The 24981-nt window shown below is 41.3% G+C and overlaps 1 protein-coding gene across 6 annotated transcripts; it reads left to right on the top strand.

Annotated features, from left to right (window-relative positions):
• Window positions 1-92: 92 nt before the first annotated feature.
• On the top strand, window positions 93-24563 carry mul2 (mitochondrial E3 ubiquitin protein ligase 2). 6 transcript variants are annotated; one of them, XM_080185821.1, is made up of 6 exons: window positions 93-153; window positions 1734-1824; window positions 9933-10073; window positions 15837-15924; window positions 20657-20777; window positions 22056-24563. In XM_080185821.1, exons 3-6 carry the CDS (start codon window positions 9957-9959, stop codon window positions 22783-22785), a joined length of 1056 nt encoding a protein of 351 aa, XP_080041947.1. In that variant the 5' UTR covers window positions 93-153; window positions 1734-1824; window positions 9933-9956; the 3' UTR covers window positions 22786-24563. The 6 variants fall into 6 exon arrangements, with proteins under 6 accessions (XP_080041947.1, XP_080041949.1, XP_080041946.1 ...); XM_080185820.1 differs by lacking the exon at window positions 93-153 and adding an exon at window positions 164-328; XM_080185822.1 differs by lacking the exon at window positions 93-153 and adding an exon at window positions 371-432.
• Window positions 24564-24981: the final 418 nt, after the last annotated feature.

The raw sequence follows: 24981 nt of genomic DNA, 5'->3' as shown, positions 1-24981 counted from the left end.
TGAGCGACGCATTGTGGGAACTGTGTCCAAATCGAGGGACTACAAATCCCATAATCCCACGGCTGCAGATTACCGGACAATGCATTGTGGGATCTGTGTCCAAGTCGGAGGACTACTACAACTCCCATAATGCCGGGGCGAGCGGGGGTGAGGGTAGGTTCGGTAACGGTCGAACTCGGAGTAAATACCGGTCGGGAGGAACCGGTTGCGCCGTCTCGGCTTTTGTTACCATCACTCGGAGTGAATGGGGAGGAATTCAATGCTTGCCGTGAACAGCTGAGCAGGAGCCGTGCTGCTGAGCGGCCAGGCCCGGGGCTCCGTTTCCCCGGTAACAGGGCAAGAGGGGGACATTTTCCCGGAGCGGGGCTGACAGGACTCCGCCTTCAGCGTGTAGGCAGCCCGGGGGCAGCAGCTGACATCTGTGTCAACCCAGTGAGAATTTTTCAACAAGTACCGGGACAGAATGAGTCGAAAGTAGTTGAGGCTGTGTTAACTGGAAACAGAATCAGACAGCAGAGGGGGAGGCCCTTTGGCCCATCCTGCTGTGATGACTCTTGAATCCAGTTCAAAGTTTTAAAGTTTAATTTATTAGTGTCCCAAGTAGCCTTACGTTAACACTGCAGTGAAGTTACTGTGAAAAATCCCCTAGTTGTCACAGTCCGGTGCCTGTTTGGGTACACTGAGGGAGAATTTAGCATAGCCAATGCACTTTACCAGCATGTCTTTCAGACTGACAGAGAAACCAGAGCACCCAGAGAAAACCCACACAGACAACATGCTGACTCCACACAATGATCCAAGTGGTTGGAGTCATAGAATCCCTACAATACATAAGGAGACCATTTGGCCTGTTTGAGTCTCTACCGACCACAATCCCACCAGGTTCTATTCCAGTAACCCCATACATGTACCCAGCTAGTCCCCCTGACACTAAGGAGCAATTTAGCATGGTTAGTCCACCTAAGTTGCACATTTTTGGACTGTGGGAAGAAACTGAAGCACCTGGAGGAAACCCACGCAGACACAGGGAGAAAGTGCAAACTCCACACAGACAGTGACCCGAGGCTTTAATTGAACCTGGATCCCTGGTGCTGTGAGGCAGAAGTGCTAACCACTATGCTGCCCTTTTGTGTCACAAGTGTGCAACTGACTGCTTGGCAGTCAGCTGATAATTGTCTTCAGGCATTTTGTCATTTCTGTATCACATGTTACTGCTTCCATCACTCTTTCCAAAATTGCAAAACATAAAAGAAATGCTTCCTCATGTTCTTCTGCCAATCATATTAAATCTGCAACCCCCCACCTTGGTTATCAACCCTAGATTTCTGAGCTTGTAAATGATTTGAGGGCACAGGCAGGAAAGCAGAAAAGTGGAGATCAGCCATGATCTTAGCAGGCTTGAGGGGCCAAATATCCTACCTTTGCTCCCATTTCATATGTTCTGCTACTACGTTGACTGCAGCAGTTCAAGAAGGCTGGCCACCACCACCTTTCCAAGAACAATTAGGGATGGGCAGTGAATACTGGCCTAGCCAGCGATGCACACATCCCTTGAATAAATAAAAAATATTTCTCCCTATTTATGTTATTAAAGCCTTCATGATTGTGAACATCTCCATCAAATCTATACTTAACCTTCTCTGCTGCTTGAAGAATAACCTCAGCTTCTCTAATGTCTGCACATAACTGAAGTCACTTGTTTACCAAGTTTTGTTATATTTATGTTTTGACAGATAATGTAGTGTGAGAGCTGACTAAAGAGGAATTATTTATAGGGTTGTTAACAATCTGGTTTCTGCCGTATTTTCTGCTGTCTTCTGACAGGTAAGGTCTGTGATATAAAACACATTAGACCATGCTGTTTTGAAAGTCCGAAGTATTCAGTCAGAATTTTTCAGAATAACAGTGAAGCTAGTGGTACAAGCTGTTGTTTATTGTGAATGGGACTGTGACTGCAGGCAAGGAGTAGAGTGCAAAGATAAAAGTTGACAGCTAAATTGTGGTACTTCTCGTGAACTTTATGAAATCAGTATCTTGCTGCACCTTGATTTAATAAGGACTTTGCTGTATTGTTTGATTTGTTATTGTCACATATATTGGTATACAGTGAAAAGTATTTCCTTGCATGCTATGCAGATGAAGCATACTGTTCATAGGGTACATAGGGTAGAAGAAGAGTATGCAGAATACAGTCATAGCCATGGTGTAGAGAAAGATCAACTTAATATAAGGTAGGTTCATTCAAAAGTCTGAGAGCATCAGGGAAAAAGTCGGTTCTTATGTGATTTCAGACTTTTGTATCTTTTTCCCGATGGAAGAAGATGGAAGAGAGTATGTCCGGGGTGCGTGGGGTCTTTGATTAGCTGGCTGCTTTTCCAAAGCAGTGGGAAGTGGTATCTGCCCATTAATTGCCAAATAAATTTGCCACAGAATGTCAAGTCTTATTGTTACAAGCATAAGTATGCGTAATGACAAACTTGTTGTTAATTGCCAGTTAACCTCAGACACTGAAAATTAACACCTCCCGAGACTGGAATGTTTGAGACCATGTAATTTCTAATATTGGAATTTCCCAGACTATAGGATGACTTCAGAATGCTGAACCATAAGCATGAGAACTGGAAAATACCGTAACTATGAATATTTACCTGAAATATAAAAGAGTGGGGAAAAATGTAAAGCAATAATTAAAAATAAATTTTACTTATCCAAATACTGTATCTTTCATCTTTCCACTCCTAAAGTATTAGATTAAAATAATGCTGTGAATTGTCTGGGTCTACTCAAAACATTTCTGGGTGCTGTACAGTTACAGATTTCCATCTCTACAGAATTATAGATTTCTGGACTGGAGTGATTACTTTTGTGATATCCCTTTAGTTTTTTTAATTTTCTTAGGGGTGGAGAGATTTTAGAATGTCACATTCTAAAAGTTTTTCCACTTTTTATTTCTTTGTTTCTCTTAATCCAGTCTTTCCTCATTTATATTCAATTTGACTTTGAATTCATGAGCTTTGTGGTTGTTTCTCACTGTATGAATGTCACTGTTCAGTGAGAGATCCTGTTGGATTCCTTGTTTCAGTAACACTTTCAGTAACACTGTGGGCTCTTTTGAAGATCGCAGGGACGAATCTAACTAATAGAGGATGTTATTGTCCTGGTACAAAATTTCTTAGCCCATTATTTTGTGTTGTGACTTCCTGTTTTTTTTGATAATGAGTTAATGTAATGTACATTCGTAATGTACAATGAATACAATCAATACATTCATTGTATTGAAAGAATGAATGCACTGGACTGGAATTTCCCTATGCTGTGATTAAAATATATGGATTTAAAGAAGGGTTGACCTTATGCGACTTGTTTACTCTAGACTAATATATTGACTATTGAGGAATTTCCCAGGAGGGAAGGTCATTAGCATTGTGTGCAGTAGGCTGAGGCACAGGTCATACTTTACTCAGGATTGTGCAATTAATGGCATAATCTTTAAATGTCTTTAGAATTGCTTAATTGTGTATATTTTTAAGTAGCTAAAGAAAACACTTCTTAGAAAAACTTACACATTGTTTTGCATTGTGACTTTTTAAGTGATGACTGTGTGGTCGTCAGGAAAGTGGAGGTGAAGCCCAAGCTCAGCAGTGATCGCGTTGAATGGTAGAGCAGGCTCAACAAGCCATATGGTCCACTCCTGCTTCTATTTGCTGTGTTATTGTGTATAATTACCATTGTTCTGGGAATGGAAATTCCCCACCTGATATAGAGATTTACTCACATGGTTGGGGATAATTACATGGAATATATAGTATTGAAACGTTACCCCGTGGCTGGCATTTTATACCATGTAAGTCTCCTTCCATTCCATTTAGCTGATTTTGGCCTTTCAACATATCTTTTTCTTCCTTTTCCTCTGATATAGTTTGTTTTAAACATTAAAGCTATTTATCCCAGCCACTTCCGTGGTAGCAAGTGCTACATACTAACCACACTGAGTAAAGACATTTCTCCTTATTTCCCTATTGGATTTATTAGTAATGCTATACAAACTTACAAATTAGGAGCAGGAGTAGATTGTTTAGTTCCCTAAGCCTGTTCCACCTTTCTGCCTACCCCATTCTCTTTTAATTCCCTTGTTAGTCAAGAATTCATCTAACTATGCCTTAAAAATATTCAATGATCCTGCCACCACCGCGGTCCAGTAAAGGGAATTCCACAGGCTCATGACTGTCTCATCTCCATCTTATAATAAGGTCCCTTATTTTTAAACCATGTCGCCTAGCTCTGGTGTCACACACAAGGGAAAGCATCCTCTCAGCATCCATCTTCTCCAGTCCTCTGGGGATCTTATATATTTCATTTAAATCAACTCTCATCCTTCTAAATACCAATAGATAAATGTTCAACCTGCCTGACTTTTCCTTCAAGATAACACTATCATCTTAAATGAGCCTGCTCTGAACTGAACTATCTTTTATTTATGGCCCCTAGTTTTGGATTCTCTCAAATTTAGAAACTTCTGCGCGTTTACCTTCATCCTGTACAACCCATTTTATATACCCTTTATCAGGTCAGCTCTAAATGATCACTTATTATAAATAAAGCCCTAATCTGTACATGCTTTTCCTCATAGCCTTAGTCTTGATCTGGCACCATCCCTGCAAATCCTTTTTGCACTTTCTTCAGTGCTGTATGTCTTTATAGTATGGAGACCAAAACTGTGTTGCCTGACCCAAGTCTATAGTAGTTTAACATAACTTTACTACTTCTGAGTTCCCTATCCAAGAAATAAATTCCGGTGCTTTGGCGACGTTTTTAATTGCTTTGTTGACTTGTGATCCTACTTGTATCCTAGTCAAAGAACAAAGTCAGTCTGGGAAACAGGCCCTTCGGCCCAACGAGCCCACGCTGCCATCTCAACACCACCTCTCTACCCATGACCCCTGTCTAATGTTTTATGGCCATCCAGATTGAGGGAAAACTGATTTAGGGACAATTTATTCCTGCCAATCAGCCTAACAGCACATCTTTGGGGTGTGGGAGGAAACCGGAGCACCCGGAGAAAACCCACGCAAGCACGGGGAGAATGCGCAAACTCCCACAGACACCAGCCCAAATCCATGTGTCTGCACAGCAATCAGCGATAGTCACTGAGCTGTCGTCTTGCCCAGTATCTTGTCCAGTTTAGGCGCACACTAACGACATGAAGCACTAGGCCAATCTCGAACAACCAAGAGTAGCCCCAGTACGACCCATCGCGTGTATGCCCCTCGTTGGACACGAGGCGGACCGACTTAAAACCTGTGAATGAAAAGAGAAAAACATTATTATCATACTATACCCATTTACATTTCTAGGGACACCCCAATGCTAATGACCCTTAATTAAAGGTTCTCCTCTATCCACCCATCTCCAACTCACTCATGTGCCTGTCTAAGTTACTCTTAAAGGACTCTAGCGTGTTTGCTTCCACCACCTTACTTGGCATTCCATACCCCCACTACCCTCTGTGTGAAAAACCTCCCTCTAATATCTGTGTTGTACCTCTCCCTCCTCACCTTAAGTCCATGGCCCCTTGTCCTACATGACTCTATTATAGGAAATAGCTTACCTCTGTTTACTCTATCTATACCCTTCATAATCTTATATACCTCTATTAGATCCCCCCTCAGTCGGCGTCTTTCAAGGGGAAAGAGCCCCAATTTCTTTAATCTTTCCTCATACCCCAGTCCTTCCATACCAGGCAACATTGCTCTTCTGACCCCCAGCCTTCCCATTCAGTTTAATTATTTTCTAACCTGTAGATGATGTTTCTAATTTACTCAACTGAAGTTGATTTGTTACTTAGCTGTCCAATCTGCAAGTTTTCTAATATTTTGTGTAAATCTAATTTTTGCTCTGTGTTAGCTATGCCCCCTAGATTGGTATCATCTATGAATGTTGATTTTGAATCCAAAATGCTTAGGCAGTGTGGGGTGTTGATGCAGGTGCAAATGATTAATTTTGGCATCAGTAAGTATAATCTGAGAAAGCTTGATGAGAGTCAACCTCTGGAGGCAAATAGGGAAGAATTGGAATTTTGAAAATAAAAGTAAATTTGGGCTGTGCTATAGTGGAAACAGACAAAGTTGAAGTGTAGGATTTTGGTGTATACTAATCTGAAGAATGGCACAGTGGCACAATAGTTAACGCTGCTGCCTCACAGCGCCAAGGACCTGGGTTCAATTCTGGCCTCAGGACACTCTGTGTGGAATTTGCATATTCTCCCCTTGTCTGCATGGGTTTCCTTCAGGGCTCCCTTTTTCTCTCTCAATTCAAAAATGTGCAAGTTAGATTGATTGGCTGTGCTAAATTGCCCCTTAGTGTCAGGGGTATTAGCATGGTAAATACATGGGGTTTCGGGGATAGGGCCTGGGTGGGAGTATGGTTGGTGCACACTCGATGGGCCAAACGGCCTCCTGCATTGTAGGATTCTATGATCCTATGAACATAGCAGTGTCAGATTATAACACTGGGGAAGACTTTCATTGTTTCATTCACTGTATAATTTTCAGGGGTGTGGATGAGGATTTTTGGGTGAGTGAGAATGGCAACATCACTCACTAAAACATTGACTATCTGGGAAATGGACTGCATTAATTATTATCACTTTCTTTCCATGGCATTTATTTACTAGAGCTATAAACCAAGAAAATAAGTTTTAAAAATTAGCTGAAAACAAGAATTGGGATCTTTTAGTTATCCAAGTGGCTTGGCCAATACTGTTTTAGTCTCAGTCCTGACTGCTGGAGGCTGATTGTTTGGAGAGGCATCAGAAAAGGTGAAGCAAAATGGGAAGTTCAACTAACTGAGAAAGGGCTCAGAAAAAAAACAAGAGGCCAGTAATTCCTGCAGTGTCTCAGTCCACTGCCTTCATATGCAACAAAATTGGCAGATACTGTCGAGCCCCACTAGACAGTTTAACATGAGAGTTGACCGACAACCTTTTAATTGACATTTTCCAAGACAGAAGGCTGCTACAGGTTAACCTTTGAGGAATGAAGAAACAGCAAACCTAGAGAAACTTAGTTTACTTAGGTTCTTATTTCAACTACTTTGGCACAGAATGTGTCTGAACAATGCTGTTAAAGAAAACATGCTTGAGACACAAGTTGCTTGTGAATTTTTTCAGTTCATGCTAACATGAAGAGTGTAACTCCTAGGTCCTGGATTACAAATAGCAATGATAGTTTACTGCCAGAGAGGTTAGATTAGCTGCCTTCAGTATCAAGGCTGCATGTAACTGAGTATTGGGCCAATGTGTCCTAGTAAAACTAAGACAAAGGGAAACCCTCCAGCGACTGGCAGTATAACTGTCACTTAGATGATTGGTCTCAGACAGCCGCAATCTTCACAGTCATAGGTCGTTACTGCAGGGGTCCCTCAGCAATATTTTCGACCAATTTCAGTTGTTTCACCAATGACCTTTCTCACTTGCCAGCCAACAATCTATGTATAACAGTTTCATCATTTTCAGCTCCATCCTCAACTCTTCTGATAATAAAACAATCCATGTAAGCCTCCATCAGGATCTGGATCACATCCAGGCTTGGCCTGACAAATGAATCACACCATTTAACAATGAAATAGTATCTTGCCTGAATATGCAAGGATACAGTGACTTGCTCCAACTTTGAATATTGCTTTCAGTGAATCCTCAGCATCAGTGCTTACTGGTTGCCATTGGCCATAAGCTGACCTGCGCCAGTTAAATCAGCAATTGTACGTAGGGCATTTTGAAATGTCTTGGATGTATGTAGGTCTTTTTCCTTTTTTTAGGAGCAGGGCAAATGTCCTCAAGACATAACAGGCTAGAAGATAAAGGCATGTAAAATCGCCAGCTCCAATGCATCCCTCCCTGGGGAGCTCAATACATTCTACGCTCATTTTAAGCAAGAGGTTAGCGAGAGCACGCTCTCCACCCTGCCATGGTGGAATTCAAACCTGGGTGCCTAGACCTGGAACTCTGGATTACTAGTCCAACAACAATGCCACTATGCCACCCACTGCTTCCCCATCTATAATGCTCATTAGGTATGGTCCCTTATCAGAGTCACACACCACCCTATGTGTCTGTCACCATAGTGAATATCCTTCATCAAGTGACTTATCCCTCATTATCCTTCTCAACTGTCCACAGCCATTGACATGTTGAGTACACCTCTTCCTCCGGCGCCTCTCCTCTGATGTCCAGTTGGATGGGGTGTCTTTCAGATCTATCTAGTTGCAACCAGAAATCAGTGGCAACTGATGAAGGGTCATCCAGACTCCAGATGTTGGCTGTGTTTTCTCTCCACAGATGCTGTCAAACCTGCTGAGATTTTCTAGTATCTTCTGTTTTTGTATCAGCTACACTGTCTTCTCTTCCCAATTCTGCACTACTGTCTCTGGAATTCCTAATGATCTATCCCCCAGCTCTTCCTGCTATTCACCTGTGTGTTGCCCATTGGTGACATCAGCAAAAAGCACCACATCAAGTTTCAGATTTACAGTGGGAACACAGCTCTACCTCACCACCAGCATTCTGGCCCCTTCCAGTGTCTACTTTGTCACCCTTCCTGCCCAGCACCTTATATTTGATAAACAGAAATTCCCTGTCAACTAAATAATGAGAAGACTGAGTGCATTGTCTTTAATCCATGCCACAATCCTATAGCCTCTAACTCCACTTTTCTCCCAAGCCACTGTCTTAGACTGAACCAGGCAAATGTCCACTGTTCACATCCTAACTTGCACTGCCCCATTCACACATCATCCCTATGTTTGCTGTCCTATTTTGGCTCCAGTTGCACCACACCTCAATTTTAAAATTCTCATCCTTGTTTTAAAATCGCTCCAAAATCTCGACCTTCTCTATCTCTGTCACATTTTCCAGTCCTACAATCCTATACAATCTCTGCACTCTTTCAGTCTGGCCTATTTACATAGTCCTGATTTTGATCACTTCACCAGCCTTAAGCTGCCTATGTTCTAAGCTCCAGAATTAACTCCCAAAACTCTACTTGTGGACTCGCCAACTTTAAGGGCGTTCAAACGGTCAGTGGATAGGCATATGGATAACATTGGAATAGTTTAGGTTAGAGGGTCGTTAGATTGGTTCCACTGGTCGGCGCAACATCGAGGGCCAAAGGGCCTGTACTGCGCTGTAATGTTCTATGTTCTAATGTTCTAAAACCTTTTTGCCCCTCAACCCCTTTCTTCTCTTTTTAAGATGGTGGTTAAAGCACCTATCCTAAAATCCTTATTCAGCTAATTGTTAAATTCTGTTTGATATGTTTTCCTGTAAAGCATCTTAGGGTGTTTGTAATGACACTAAAGCTATATAACTGAGTTTTTTTAGATGGCATATGGCTGAATGAAAGTAGCAACACTCAAACTTGATACCTCCTGAAGAGAACAGATTTCATGATCAATGCTTGAGCCACTTGACTCAGCGTCTAATCCCTCTATCACTAACACACTGTGGCTGGTGTAAGTCCAGTCTACAGAATGCGTTACAGTGAGTGACCCCAGTTGCTTTGACAGGATCCTCTTCCTCTGGACGTCTAGCACAGAGAAGAACAAGCAGCAGTGCTGTGAGAACAACATTCCCTACCATTTATTACATACCATCCTGATTAAAACGTATTTGGATCATTACTGCCTCCCACTATTGTCCTAGCACCAGAAAAACAACAGTCATTCAGGAACGTTAACTATTACTACCACCTCTCCAACTGGAGTTGGGCAGTGAATGCAATCTTGCCATTCTAAGAAGAAATTAAAAACTCTTTTTAGATGACATAATTAGTTACTTATTTCATGTTTAAAAGGAATGCAGAAAGATAATCAGGGATTACACAGTTTGTGCTGGATCTCACATGACATTGTCTTTGTGTTTCTCTTGGAATTTAAAGAAATTGGCTGAATCTAGCTACAAGATGGACAGGATTCCTGTGTCAACCGTAGAGCTGATCTGTTTGGGGTCGAGCTTTGCATTTTCTGGATTGTTTTATTACTTATATAGAAAGAAAAGAGCAACAGTGCAAGTGCTAAAGGTAAGTGATTGTTCTTTTCTATTTGATTCCTCCTTCCCCCCAAGCGCAAACTCCTGTGCCTCTCATTTTAACTTAATCCATCCGTGATACTTTTATGATGGACTGATATGCATCCTGTGAGATGACACTACCCTGAATGATTTCTCCCCAATGAGATAGATTATGTATCCTGCATTGCGGTCTATGAAATACACTGATAGAAATAGCTGTAACCTGTAGTATGTTCAATGGAGTTAGAATAGCTGAGTATCAATCTGCCAGTGGAACAATGTGGCCACAATAGACATCTTCTTTCAATAAATGTCAAAATGCAACCTCTATCTGGTGCACGAAGCTTTCCATTTTTGTCAGGGTCCCTCAAAATGATTTACTTTTCTTTATCCCAATTGAATACTGTATTTCAAATTCATAACCAGTGTTGAAATTGGATCGGCAATTTTTAATATTTTTTTGATGAGATGTTAAACTGAGATTCTGTCTGGCCTCACAGGAGGATATAAAAGATGCCATTTAGAAAAGAGCAGGGGCTATCTATTGGTGCTCTGGCTCACATGTAACCTAAAATAAAAACAAAATAGTGCTGGAGATTGGAAATAAAATCAGAAAGTTTTGGGGAAATTCAGCAGGCCTGGCAGCATCTGTGGAAAGAGAAACAGAGTTAACATTTCAAGTACAATGACTCTTCTTCGCAACTTCAAGTCATTTTGGACTCAGATGTATGCATCCCTTGCCTGGTCTAATAGCACTAAAAATAGATTGTGTAGTCATGTACTTATTTGGTATTTGTGGAACTTTATCTGACAGTATAACAATGACAGCATTTCAAAAACATTTCACAGCCAATAATACTTTGAGACATACTGAAGCCTTGAAAGTGACAGATAAACGCAACGTCTTTCATTCTTTCTCCTTCTTTCCCTTGTAAACATTTGGCACGTTGTCAGTTTTGCACTGCACTCATTAGAACATTTGTGAGTGGGTGCCTCATAGAAGGACTTGGTACAACAATCTGTTGCAAATGAAAACTTGTTGTTTTTGTTGAACTCCTTTTATTGCACTCTGCGTTCAATAGCTCAGCCAGGATTCCATAGAACTATTGGGTTCAATCTGAGACAGGGGCGGTGTAAAAACGTAAGAACTAGGAGCAGAAGTAGGCTATCTGGCCCCTCGAGCCCTCTCCACCTTTCGGTAAAATCATGGCTGATCTTTTTGTGGACTCAGCTCCACTTACCCGCCCGCTCATATAACCCTCAATTCCTTTACTGTTCAAAAATTTATCTCTCCTTGCCTTTAAAACATTCAATGAGGTAGCCTCAACTGCTTCACTGGGCAGGGAATTCCACAGATTCACAACCCTTTGTGTGAAGAAGTTCCTCCTCAACTCAGTCGTAAATCTGCTTCCCCTTATTTTGAGGCTATGCTCCTATCTCTAGTTTTACCCGCCAGTGGAAACGACTTCCTTGCTTCTATTTTATCTATTCCCTTCATAATCTTATATGTTTCTATAAGATTCCCCCTGATTCTTCCCTTCATGAACCCATGCTGGGTCTTCCCAATGGAACAATTTATATCCCGATGTCTCGCTATTTCTTCCTTGATGATAAGTTCAAGCATTTTCTCTACTACAGAAGTTAAGCTAACTAGTCTATAGTTACCTGCCTTTTGTCTACCTCCTTTTTAAGGGTGATTATTAAGGATGATGGAACTGTTCGCACAAGTACAGAGTGCATGACTGGCCAATGATCATAGCTTCAACCTTCTAATGGTTAACCTGAGGAAATTGTAACATCTTTTTTTTTATTCGTTGAACATGGGCGTCGCTGGCTGGCCAGCATTTGTTGCCCATCCTTAATGGAGAGTCAACTACATTGTTGTGGTTCTTGAATCAAATGTAGGCCAGACGAGTAAGGACGGCAGATTTCTTTCCCTGAAGGAAAGTGAACCAGATGGGGTTTTCCGACAATGGTTTTATGGTCAGCATAGAACATAGAACATTACAGCACAGTACAGGCCCTTCGGCCCTCAGTGTTGTGCCGAGCTATGTCCAATTCCAAGATCAAGCTATCCCACTCCCTATCATTCTGGTGTGTCCATGTGCCTATCCAATAACCGCTTGAAAATTCCTAAAGTGTCCGACTCCACTATCGCAGCAGGCAGTCTATTCCACACCCCAACCATTCTCTGAGTGAAGAATCTACCTCGGACATCCCTCCTATATCTCCCACCATGAACCTTATAGTTATGCCCCCTAGTAACAGCTACATCCACCCGAGGAAATAGTTTCTGCACGTCCACTCTATCAATCCCTCTCATCATCTTATAAGCCTCTATCAAGTCACTTTTCATCCTCCTCCACTCCAAAGAGAAAAGCCCCAGCTCCCTCAACCTTTCCTCATAAGACCTGCCCTCCAAACCAGGCAGCATCCTGGTAAATCTCCTCTGCACTCTCTCCAATGCTTCCACATCCTACTTGTAGTGAGGTGACCAGAACTGAACACAATATTCCAAATGCAGTCTCACCAACGTCTGCTTTAGTTGCAGCATAACCCCATGGCTCTTAAACTCAAACCCCCTGTTAATAAACTCTAACACAGCTTCACAGCTCCATCCACTTGAGTGGCAACCTTCAGAGATCTGTGGATATGAACTCCAGGTTCTCTCTGTTCCTCCACATTCCTTAGAACCCTGCCATTGACCCTGTAATTTGCATTCAAGTTTGTCCTACCAAAATGAATCACCTCACACTTATCAGGGTTAAATTCCATCTGCCACTTTTCGGCCCAGCTCTGTATCCCATCAATGTCTCTTTGCAGCCTGCAAGAGCCCTCCACCTCATCCACAACTCCACCAATCTTGGTGTCATCAGCAAATTTACTAACCCACCCTTCAGCCCCCTCTTCCAAGTCATTGATAAAAATCACAAATAGCAGAGGACTCAGCACTGACCCCTGTAGTACACTGCTGGTAACTGGCCTCCAGTCTGAAAATTTTCCTTCCACCACCACCCTGTCTTCTATGAGACAGCTAGTTTCTTATCCAATTGACCAAATTTCCTTCTATCCTACACATCCTTATCTTCTTCATGAGCTTACCATAGGGAACCTTATCAAACACCTTAGTAAAATCCATGTATACGACATCAACTGCTCTACGTCCACACTCTTAGTTACGTCCTCAAAGAATTCAATCAAATTAGTGAGGCAGGACTTACTCCTCATGAAACCGTGCTGATTATCCTGGATTCAGCTGCATCTTTCCAAATAAATCTTTCCAATTTAGACTGTTAATTCCAGAAGTTTTTTAATCGAATTCAAGTTCCACCACCTGCTATGATGGGATTCGAACCTGGATCCCAGAACATTAGCTGAGTTTCTGGACTAATAATCTAGCGATAATATCACTAGGCCATTGCCTCCCTGATGGGGCCTGAATGTCAGACCCCTGAGGGATAGATCCTTGAAGGACTCCAGATGAAATGGCAGAGGAAGAGAGTCCACTAATGAAGATTCTTGCTTATGATTGGATAGATAAGAGTGAAATCAAACAACTGGAGGCCCATTTGGCCGAACAATAGTGTTAAAGGCAATGGAGAGAAAAAAATTGGTTGATGATGCTGAAAGGCAAATCCAAGTTAATGAGCCTAGATAACAGGGTTTATGTTTTTCTCAACACACCTAACTGTTTATACAGTAACAGGGTAGGAGGGAACTGGCCATTTGGGATTGTTCCATGAATGATTCCACCATATTGTATTTTCTACACCCCTTACCTCAACTCTTCTGCCTTGCCCCTCCCATTTGCCCTTACTCTGCTTGTGATAACAAAACAGGATCTGACAAATGTGATAAATAATCATGACATTTTTGTAGCAGAACGGATCCAGAACAAGAGAGCCTAATATTAAAGTTAGAACTGATCACTGTAGAGTGAAATTGGAAAACATGTTTTCACAGTGTTTTGGAAATCTGGAACTCGCACCCCCTGAAGACCAGGATGTTAAATTAATTGAAATTTATTTGAGCTTGATGGGTTTTGTTGGATAAGAGTATCAAGGGGTATTTGGAGCAAAGGCGGCTGAAAAGGCTGGTAGAAAAGGTTAAGGTGCATGGGATACGAGGCCAGGTAGCTAGGTGGATTGAGAACTGGCTGGGTAATAGGAGACAGAGGGTAGTTGTGGAGGGGACCTTGTCGGGCTGGAGGCCAGTGACCAGTGGTGTGCCGCAGGGCTCAGTACTGGGACCTCTCCTCTTTGTAGTATACATAAATGACTTGGAAGAGAGTGTAGGTGGTGTGATCAGCAAGTTTGCTGATGACACCAAGATGGCAGGGTTGGCGGGTACTGAACTGGATTGTCAGGTGATACAACAGGATATAGATAGGTTGGTGCATTGGGCAGATAGGTGGCAGATGGAATTTAATCCTGACAAATGCGAGGTGATGCATTTTGGAAGGAATAATGCAGAGAGGAGCTATGTGATAAAAGGTAGACAGATTAGGAGTATAGACACACAGAGGGACCTGGGAGCGCAGGTTCACAAATCCATGAAGGTTGCGTCACAAGTGGAGAAGGTTGTTAGGAAGGCATATGGAATGTTAGCCTTTATAGGAAGGGGTATAGAGTATAAAAGCTGCCGTCTAATGCTTCAGTTGTACAGAACGTTGGTTAGACCGCATTTGGAGTACTGCGTCCAGTTCTGGTCACCTTACTACCGGAAGGACGTGGAGTCTCTGGAAAGGGTGGAGAGGAGGTTTACCAGGATGTTGCCTGGCATGGAGGGGCTGGGTTACGAGGAAAGGTTGGAGAAACTGGGACTATTCTCCTTGGAAAGACGGAGATTGAGGGGGGACATGATAGAGGTATATAAGATACTGAAGGGAATAGATAGAGTTAATAGTGAGAGACTGCTCCCTAGACTGGGCACAAACACGAGAGGTCATGATTTAAGGGTGAGGGGGGAGAGGTATAATTTGGAAGTGAGAGGAAGGTTCTTTACGCAGAGAGTTGTGGGGGTGTGGAACGCGCTACTGAGTAGGGTGGTGGAGGCAGGAACGTTGGACTCGTTTAAGGTTCAGTTAGATAGACACATGAGTGAAACGAGGATGGAGGGTTATGGTAGGGGCTATTAAATAAGGTTAGAACCTCGGGAGACACCGGAAAAGCGGGCTTGTAAGATTAACGTTTTTGTCTTTTTATTCCGCAGGTGGAGGTCCACCTCGTGTCAAACGAGGGGCATGCACACGGTGGGTCGTGCGTGGGCTGCTCTTGGAAGTTCCGGGAGTGGCCTAGTACTTCATGTCGGTGTGTGTGCTTGATCGTGGACCGGTAGACGGGCGCCGCAACAGCTCAGTGACTAGCACTGCTAGCTGTGCAGATACATGGATTTGGGCCTGTGTCTGTGGGAGTTTGCGCATTCTCCCTGTGGATGCGTGGGTTTCCTCCGGGCGCTCCGGTTTCCTCCCACACCCCAAAGATGTGCTCTTAGGCTGATTGGTTTTACCAAATTGACACTATTCTCCCCTGAATCTGGCTAAGTTAGGGGTTCCATTCGTAGACATGCAGGGTAGAATAGGTGTAGGGTGATGCGGCGGCACGGGCTCGTTGGGCCGAAGGGCCTGTTTCCCGTGCTGGGTTGTTCTTTGTTCTTTGTTTGTAAAAGAGTTGACGTATGGATCATCTATGATCTAACTGAATTGCTGAACAGACTCAAGGGGATAGTCCTGTTCCCTTGTTCCTATTAACTTATGTTTCTTCTTTAAAATTAGGAGGCCCCAAAATTTCAGGTCAATAAACAGTTGGTGGAATTTCTGAATGCCACTCCAGGAAAATGTGTGGAGTATGCTGTTGTGGAAGGTGAGACTTATTGATTTTCCATTTACTGTGGTATATTTTCAACTGCCCATTTGTAAGAATAATGATGTTGATCAATAATAGAAGGGAAAATCAGGTCATTCCATAACTGGAGGCCAATTCAGACAGCAGAGTGAAAATCGACCCCGTGTGTCTTTTGTCTTTTTTTATTCAGATCTTGTAAATATTGCAAACATAACCTGGAGATTGTGCTTTATTTAAGAAGAAAATTTTCTTGGCATTCCAGTTCCAAAGATTAGGTGACGTTTCTTTTCTATCGAGTTGCATTTCTGACAACTGTGCATCAAACCTATCACATAGGATCATTGTAGCTGGCAGAGATGGACATACCTTCAGCCATCAATCTGGACTTCATTCAGATATCATTCTGGAGGTGAAAGCGACCACATGACTTACTCTGTGACAAAGTTTTGAGAAAGTAAATAAATAAATTAGGTTAACACTGCTTATAATTGAGTTAGCCATCTAGAGGGATTTGCAAGATTGGGCTTTACACAGCCTTGCCTCCAAACACTCTGCTGAAAGCAGTGAACAACATGGTGAGTTAAAACTTCTCAAAGCAGGCAAAGACATGTACCACAACCGCTGTTGTGATTTGATGTCATTTGATTTATTATTGTCATGTGTATTGGGATACAGTGAAAAGTATTGTTTCTTGTGCGCTATACAGTCAAAGCATACAGTTCATAGAGTATGTGGAGGAGAAGGAAAGGAGAGGGTGCAGAATATAGTATTACAGTCATAGCTAAGGTGTAGAGAAAGACCAACTTAATATATAATAGGTCCATTCAAAAGTCTGATGGCAGCAGGGAAGAAGCTGTTCTTGATTCTGGTTGGTCTGTGATTTCAGACTTTTTGGCAACAGAAGAAGTAGTAGAGTATGTCCAGAGTGCACAGGGTCTTTGATTATGCTGGTCGCTTTTCTGAGGCAGGGGCAAGTGTAAGCAGAGTCAATGGATGGGAGACTAGTTTGCATAATGGATTGGGCTTTATTCACAACCCTTTATAGTTTCTTGCGGTCTTGGACAGAACAGGAGTCATACCAAGCTGTGATACATCTGGAAAGGATGCTTTCTGTGGTGCATCTGTAAAAGTTGGTGAGAGTCAAAGCAGACATGCCAAAAGTAGATGCATTGGTGGGCTTTCTTAACTATAGTGTTGGCGTGGAGGGCTGGACAGGTTAAGCATAAGCAACAATGGTGGTGTAGTTCAATCAGGGAGTCTGCATTGCTGTGGCAACATGTACTTTCTTGTATGCATGTTGCAGTCTGGAGCTTAGGCTGACCAGAAATCTCTCCCATTCTCACCTGTCATTGGTGTATGTGCTTTGGAAGGATTTTCAAATCAGCTTTTTTGGTCACGTTCTGAACACAACTTCCTTGGCCATCAGTGGTATGGTAGCACAATAATTAGCACTGCTGCCTCATAGCGCCAGGGACCCAGGTTCAATTTAAGCCATGGATGACTCTCTGTGTGGAGTTGGCATGTTCTTTGCGTGGGTTTCCTTTGATTGGTCCGGTTTCCTCCCACAGTCCAAAGATGTGTATGTTAGGTTAACTGGTCATGGTAAATTACCCTTTGGTGCCTCAAGATGTGTAGATTAGGTGGATTAGTGAGGTTAATGTATGGGGTTATGAGAATAGGGGTGGGCCTGGGTAAGATACTGTCAGTGCAGATTTGATGGGCCCAATTGTCCTGCTTCTGCAGTGTAGGGATTCTATGATTTTGTGAGGTCCTTGGTCTTGCTCAGGTCAGGGACACTACCCACTACATCACAAAACGCCTACCAAACAACAGTTGTGAGCAGTTTATCCACTCTTTGTGAGAAAGTGATCAGGAAATAAGGCTATAAAATGACAAGTTGTTTTTCTTATTAGACATAAGGGTACCACAAAGCTTCTAAAGGCACATATAAGGACTGATAATACAATTCTCAATTAGCTACACCACTCACAAGGAACATGTGTTTGAAAATTCTGGGCAATAAGAGCAACAATTTCCTCACTTGTGCTGCTCCATTGGTGGGATTTCTTAATTATAGCGTTGACATACTAGGGACCAGGTCAAACATGATAATTATTTAAAGCTCAAGATTGAATATTTTTCTAGATAATTCTGATGCTGTGTATTTTTCACTTTTATTCATGAATAGAAGGGCAGTGTTATTACTGCACAATGCTGTCTTCCAATTATCCCTTTTAATAAAGATGACACCGGCTGCTGTACTGCAGTATTTCATTTACCTCCTATTTGTGCCATACTTCGTATCTTTTTAGTTTAAGGTTTATTTGGCAGAGTCCATATGTGCTGTTTAGCAGTTGAAATATTAGCCTTCTGATACTGAAAGCTTTGTGGAAAAATTGAAATATCATCATGTTTCTCAGTTAACTGTTTTTTCAGACCTGCAGGGCAAATCACCTATTTTGCAAGAGTTTAAATTGTGTCTACAGAATGTTCTGATGCTGTCGAATCTAATGTTAACAGTGCAATATATGCTTTAGCCTCTGAAGCAAATGTGAACTGATTAGCTTTAGTAAAATAAACCAGTGCTGCATTTATTTGATATTTGGCCAGTTGCAATATCAGTTTTCTGCCACCAGACAGTGTATGTGTGCTTCCTAAAGATGGATGAAGTGTGACAGTTAAAAGAATGAAATGCAAAATACTCTGAAATAAAGATAGAAAATGCTGGAAATTCTCAACAGGTCATGCAGCTTCTGTGGAGATGCTTCAGGTCAATAAGCTGTTGCCAGCATTTACAGACTGCACAGAGTTCAAAGTCACATGATTTAGCACTACAGGGAACTATGGTGTCAAAGAGCTGTGCATTGGTTCCATTTCCCTCAACTTTTTCCATTTCCCCTTCCCATATTTAGCCAATTCTCTTCTGAAAATATGTTTTGAATCTGTTGCCACCACCCTTTAAGGAATGCATTCCAGATCAGAGCAACTGTGTCTTAAAAAAACATGTTTTCCTCATCTGGCTCTTTTGTTTACTGAGCCTTTTGCCACTCTGTTAAGCTCCTGCATAATGTTTAACACCTCTTAAATCTCAATTTTCTATGCTCCAACAAGAACAACCTCAGCTCCTCTAGATTCTTTTTGCAATTTAAGTCTCACATTCTTGGTATCATTCTAGTAAGTCCTCTGCACCCTCATTTAAGATCTTGAACTCCTAGAAATATGCTAACGAGACATGCTGTTCCAGCTGTGACCTAACCATTGTTTTGTAAAAGTTTGGAACAACTTCCATGCTTTTGTGCTTTCTCTGTTAATAAAGCTAAGTATCCCTTCTCTTTATTGAAACTGTCTTCTCAATGTGTTCTTTCATCTTCAAAGATTTGTGTATGTACAGCAACAACTTTCATTTATTTAGCATCTCTGACATAACATAACGTCACAAGGTGCTTCATAGTGGTGTTACAAAACAAAATTGGACACCCAGCTACATAGGGCAAGTGACCAAGAGCTTGGTCAAAGAGGTACTCCCCCAGATTTCTTTCTCCTCTCACCCCCTTTAAAATTGCACCATTTAATTTATATTGCCTTTTCAGACCTCCCTGTTAATTTACGTCTGCTATATGTCTGCTCAATTCACCAGTCTGCTTATGTTTTCATGAACTGATACTTTATGTAATATCTGTTCCCTATAATTTTCCCCTATTGACGTACTTTGCTTTTGCTTGATGCTTCCTCGTGATAGTGAAACTAGTTTGGAATCTGGAAACTGAAGTCACAAGAATTGCGTCCCACCAATTGAGTGCAGTCTGTTGATATTCTAACTTGTTGCACTATGCTTACCAGAAGCACTTTGTCCTCAATTTCACAAGTAGCTGAGCTGCTTTTCTCAACATATTTGGACAATAATGAACGTGTGTTAACCCATTTACTGTTCAATCTCACATCAAGATCCCACCTAGGGTATTTAGAGCAGTTCTGGACACACCTTAAGAAGAATATATTAACATTGGACAGAATGCAGTGCATGTTTGTCTCAATGATATCTGGGGTGGGATTTTCTGACCACCCTGCCCCAAGACTGAAAATTCCTGCCCGGGGTCAATGGACCTTTGCATGATCCGCCGAATTTTCTGTCCTGCCTGCTACAATTCTCTTGACAGGCAGCATGGCAAAATTTCACCCCTGGACTCCAAGGCATAAATTACAGATTACAAATTAAGGCTGTGTTCCCTGGAATTTCAAAGGTGAAAGGTTGATTAGATCTAAGTTTTTAAAATATTAAGGAGAACGATTATGGTGTGTAGAAATTATTTTTGCTGCAAAGAGTCAAGATCAGGGACATGGCCTAAAAAAGTTCCTTTTCAGGAGTGCAATTAGGGAGCAGTTCTGCACACCAGGGTGGTAGAGGTTAGATCTGTTATCCACGAATGGCATTAGATGCTGGGTCATTGTAAATTTTAAGCCTGAGTGGGATAGTTTTATCCAAAAATGTTAAGGAAAATGATAAAAAGTGGGTGTGTGTCACTGTGCTGAAACCTTGCAACATTCTAGTCAGTCAGCCCTGTTCTTGTGTCCTGTAACTGGATTTAACCTTCCAGAGATCAAAATCGCACGGCTGCAAAATGGAATGCCATTGTGTATGTGTTTGAGTTTGAACTTTGGGGCAACTATCTGTCTTGCTGCATCCTCCTCTGTAAACTGTGATGTGTTAGATTTTCAAAATTCTGTTTAACTCTTAATTTTACCCAACCAGGTATCACTCGGCCAGTTGGGGAGAGTCTGCGGAGCCATTATCAGGATGACTGCACTGGAGTAATGCAGCGTCTTATTTTGAAAGAACATAAATTGATCTGGAACAATTTGGCTAGGAGTTGGTATGTGTCCATAAAAATTCTACTAAAAATATTTTTCATTCATTTCTCATGTTACACATATTCTATTGTATGGCATTATTTTCTTGAAAGTTTAAGACCAGATTTTTTAAAAACTACTTATTGAAATATCAGGTAACAATTGTACTCAATGGAACAAGACAAAATCTATCTCCATGAAGCCTGTAAAATAAACTACAAGGGTGATTCCATGTTACTTCTCGTGCAGGTGACCTTTGAAATTCCATGTACTGCTGTGAGAACAGTATTATAGTATTATTGCTCAAGCGTGGATCCATTTTTGTAGCTAGGAATGTAATTTCTTATTGCAGTGCAGTTTAAAAGCTTATGCTGAGTTAACTGTTGTGTAAAATGAGGCTTAGAATAATCATTGCATACTATCCCTTGTAAAATATATTTTTATACCTAGTTATACAAGTTATAGGACTTTTAGGCCAAAAGAACTACTGTTTAAAGTTTATTTATTAGTGTCTTAAGTAGGCTTACATTAACATTGCAATGAAGTTATTGTGAAAATCCCCAAGTCACCACACATCGGTGCTTGTTCGGGTACACTGAGGGAGAATTTAGCACGGCCAATATACCTAACCACCATGTCTTTTGGACTGTGGAAGGAAATTGGAGCACCCAGAGGAAACTGACACCGACACAGGGAGAATGTGTAAACTCTGCACAGATAGTGACCTGAGCCAAGAATCGAACTCGGGTCCCTGGCACTGTGAGGCAGCACTGCTAACCACTGTGCTGCCCCTGTTAATTGCAGTAAGATCTGAGTGTTATGGTACTATCTTTTTTATAAATTAACATCTTTTAGTTCTTCAATTTGAGTAAAATTATGGTTTGAGAAAAGAATGCTGGTGTTGGAAATGTCATATTTTATTGCTGCTTGAAGAAACTATTTCTGTAATTTGTCAGTTTTTACTGTGCTATGCGCTTGAAGCATAAGATTAAACACTTGACAGTATTTTGACAGGAAATTGCAGAATGAATTTTGGGCAGCCTTCTGAAAAGAAGCAAAATTGTAAGCAGGGAGTTACCCTGCATCAAGATGTTGGATCCAGTTAGAGTTTCAATGTTGGTGACTCTGAATCACTGTAAATGACACATAAAGAGATATGATGCTTGCATTTTTTTTACATTATTCTAAGCAAAGTGAATTGAAATGCACATTAATAGATCCAATCTTTTTATGTTATCAATTGCATACATAATAAAAGATTGTTGTTGTCTATCTAATATAAACACTTCCTTCCTCAACAGGAATGATAGTGAACGGATTATACACCAAAGAGAGAATGTTGTGCCCTTTGACCTGATATCTCCTGAAGGGGGGAAAAGTGCAATCCGTGTGATCAACCCACTGGAGGCATCGGGGCTGCAGTTTGAAACAGTGTATGAACGGTTTCACCAGGCAACACAAGGCTTCACTGATATCATTGGGCACTACCTGAGTGGCGAGAAGCCCAAAGGCTTCTTGGAGACTGAAGAGATGGTTCGTGTTGGAGCAACTTTAACAGGAATTGGAGAACTGGTTTTGGATTCTGACAAGATTATCAAGCTCCAGCCTCCTAAAGACAGTCTGGAATATTTCTTAAGCACCTTGGACTTCCCAAGCATCCTAAAACAGCAGGAGTCAAGTTGTAAACTTTGGAAGGTGTTCATGACCATCAGTGCCCTAACTGGCATTGCAGTGATTGTGGTCGTCCTGCGCAGGATGTATCGTGAGTTCAGTGAGAAACAGGAACTAGAAGAAATGCGGAGGAGCTATGAACGGTTCAATGAAAGCAGACGTATTAGAGGTTTGACAGCAGACGATGATGAAATACCAGAGAACGCATGTGTGATTTGTTTATCCAAGCCACGAGAATGTGTCTTCCTGACCTGTGGACATGTTTGCTGCTGCTATGATTGTCATCGGGCCCTTCCCGCACCAATTTGTCCAATATGTAGAAGTTGTATAGCTAGAGTAGTTCCTCTTTACCAAGCATAAGACAGTATTCAACATAGTAAGCAAATCAATCAAGTGCCTTTAATTGCTGATCTGCAGCAGAGCATTAGGCTTTCATATATAAGTAGTAACACTGCTCCCATCACCATTCCTTCACTTCGTTGGCATGTTAATGTCTAGGCTTTCTCTCTGCTTTAGCCACTGTACTGGGTTGGCACTCAGATTTCTGAATATGTGCTCATGCCCGTTGTCATTCATATACTGGTTTGACTATTGACCTTTGTTCAAAAGTGTCCTGTGATACACTGCACACAGCTGTATTTAGAGCCAAGAAAGACCTAGTCAAGCTAGCTAACCTGGATTAGTATTAATAGCATATGGAATTTGTAATAAGACACACATGGCTCATATGAGACAAACCATTGTTGGATAAATTAAAAACAATGAACATAAGCAGCCTTAGCCAGTGTCAGTGCCACCTGTAACTTGTTTTAACTCAATACAGGAAGGCTTATGAAAGCAGAATGGCATGATGGAGTCTCATAACTTAGGTTGTAGTATGGGTTAGGTTCTCCACAGTCTACAATGTTGTCAATATACTGACTTCCAAAACAACTTATTCAACATTTTCCCGCATTAGAAAGTGCCTTCATTAATAATAAGCAGTATGACTAGTGCCAGGGAGGTGAGACTAGAAATATGAGTGAATGATTTACGCCCTGTTTTGGCACTTCTGTCAATCTATGTTTAATTCCCCAGCTCCTTCCAGTTTCTTTACTGTTTTACAATCATTCACAAGCAAGAAATACTAGAAGTGGAAAAGCCAGTGGCATGATAATTTATATTGTCAAAGATAAATACCTGCAATTTATGATCTTAGTCGTATAGGTAACAGAAATTGTCACTGTTAGTATTTTTGCACTGACATTGATGACTTCTGTGCCTAGTTCCATGACAAAAGAGAATGAAGCTTTTCATTGGTATTGGGAATGCAGGGATAGTACTGTAAATTTCAGATGAACTGGGGCATTGAGCCAATGGAGATAAAAGAAGGGAGGAAAAGGAAAGCAAAAGGAGTTGGAAGGCCATGGAGTATAAAGGAAAAAGAAAATTGAGAGTTGTGCAGTGGACAGAAAAGGTGTCTGATACTTTTTAAAATGTGAAAACTGTCTAAAAGCTTCCCTTATGAGTAGTTTTTACAGGCTTCTTTGTGAATTATAATCTTGTCCTAGACCGAGTAATACTGTGAAGTGAGTTTGTATTTTCCTATTTTGTACATTAAATGACACAGTGAATTGCTTCTGGACTTTCAATTATTTCCTGGTTAAATTTATACGGTTATATCCGATGACTTGATTCTGGTTTTGTGACGGATCTTTGTTCCTCATTTGGCTTTGATGTTAACAAACAGCCTTTAGTGTAAACCATCTCCTTTTGTCACAAACATGCAAGAATTTCCATTTACAGATGCTGTATTTATAATTGTGTAATTTAGATTTACTTTTAAACGCACACTTCTAACTGGTTTGATAACAAGAGCTCTTTGTGGTTTATTTTCTCATCTAAAAATGCTGCCTCTTTGCCAGTGATTCCCTTATATCTGTCAAGAAACCTCATGTGGTTGATTATAAAAATATTTGAAGCCAAATTAAATTATTTTTCAATGCTGTGTTCTGGTAATTGTAGCTAATTTTTTAAAAGATGCAAGGCAATAATTTTGTTTTGTTGTAGGAAGTAAACATATTAGTTTGTAATAGTTATTGAGGTATATATGTGGATGTACAACAAAGTCTAAATAAAAACATCTTTACTGTTGACAATTACCTGAAGCCTATCAACTTTATGATTAACTACTTTTTTGCAGGACTGACTGATGTTTTTTATTGGAGTATGATAATTATTCCTGATAGAAAAGAAACATTAATTTGCATTTCTGAGACTCTTTTCTTGTCCTTGTACCACCCCAATGAACTTTACTGGCAGTGAGTTGAGAATGGCACAATGGTTAACACAGCTGCCTTACACTGTGGACTTGGTTCGATTCCCGGCTTGGGTCACAGTCTGTGTGGAGTTTGCGCATTCTCTCTGTGTCTGTTGAGATAGAAATAAAAGAACTGGGAGTCCTCCGTGCCACCTTATGTCTTCGCCAAGATTCACCCCATAGCCAGTGCTCCAGTTTCCTTCAACAGTCCAACGATGTGTGGGTTAGGTGGATTGACCTTAAAATTGTCCCTTAGT

Source organism: Carcharhinus amblyrhynchos, chromosome 3 (genome assembly GCF_965287045.1).
Source record: "Carcharhinus amblyrhynchos chromosome 3, sCarAmb.v2.hapA, whole genome shotgun sequence".
In the NCBI taxonomy this organism is placed as follows: Eukaryota; Metazoa; Chordata; class Chondrichthyes; order Carcharhiniformes; family Carcharhinidae; genus Carcharhinus; species Carcharhinus amblyrhynchos.
The sequence above is the reverse complement of the archived record's forward strand: the minus strand, read 5'-3'. Positions and strand labels throughout refer to the sequence as shown.

Coding starts and splice junctions, on each gene's coding strand:
- mul2 (XM_080185821.1), top strand. CDS start 9,957: ATGGACAGGATTCCTGTGTCAACCGTAGAGCTGATCTGTTTGGGGTCG. Junction 10,074..15,836: donor CAACAGTGCAAGTGCTAAAG/GTAAGTGATTGT, acceptor CTTTAAAATTAG/GAGGCCCCAAAATTTCAGGT. Junction 15,925..20,656: donor GGAGTATGCTGTTGTGGAAG/GTGAGACTTATT, acceptor TTACCCAACCAG/GTATCACTCGGCCAGTTGGG.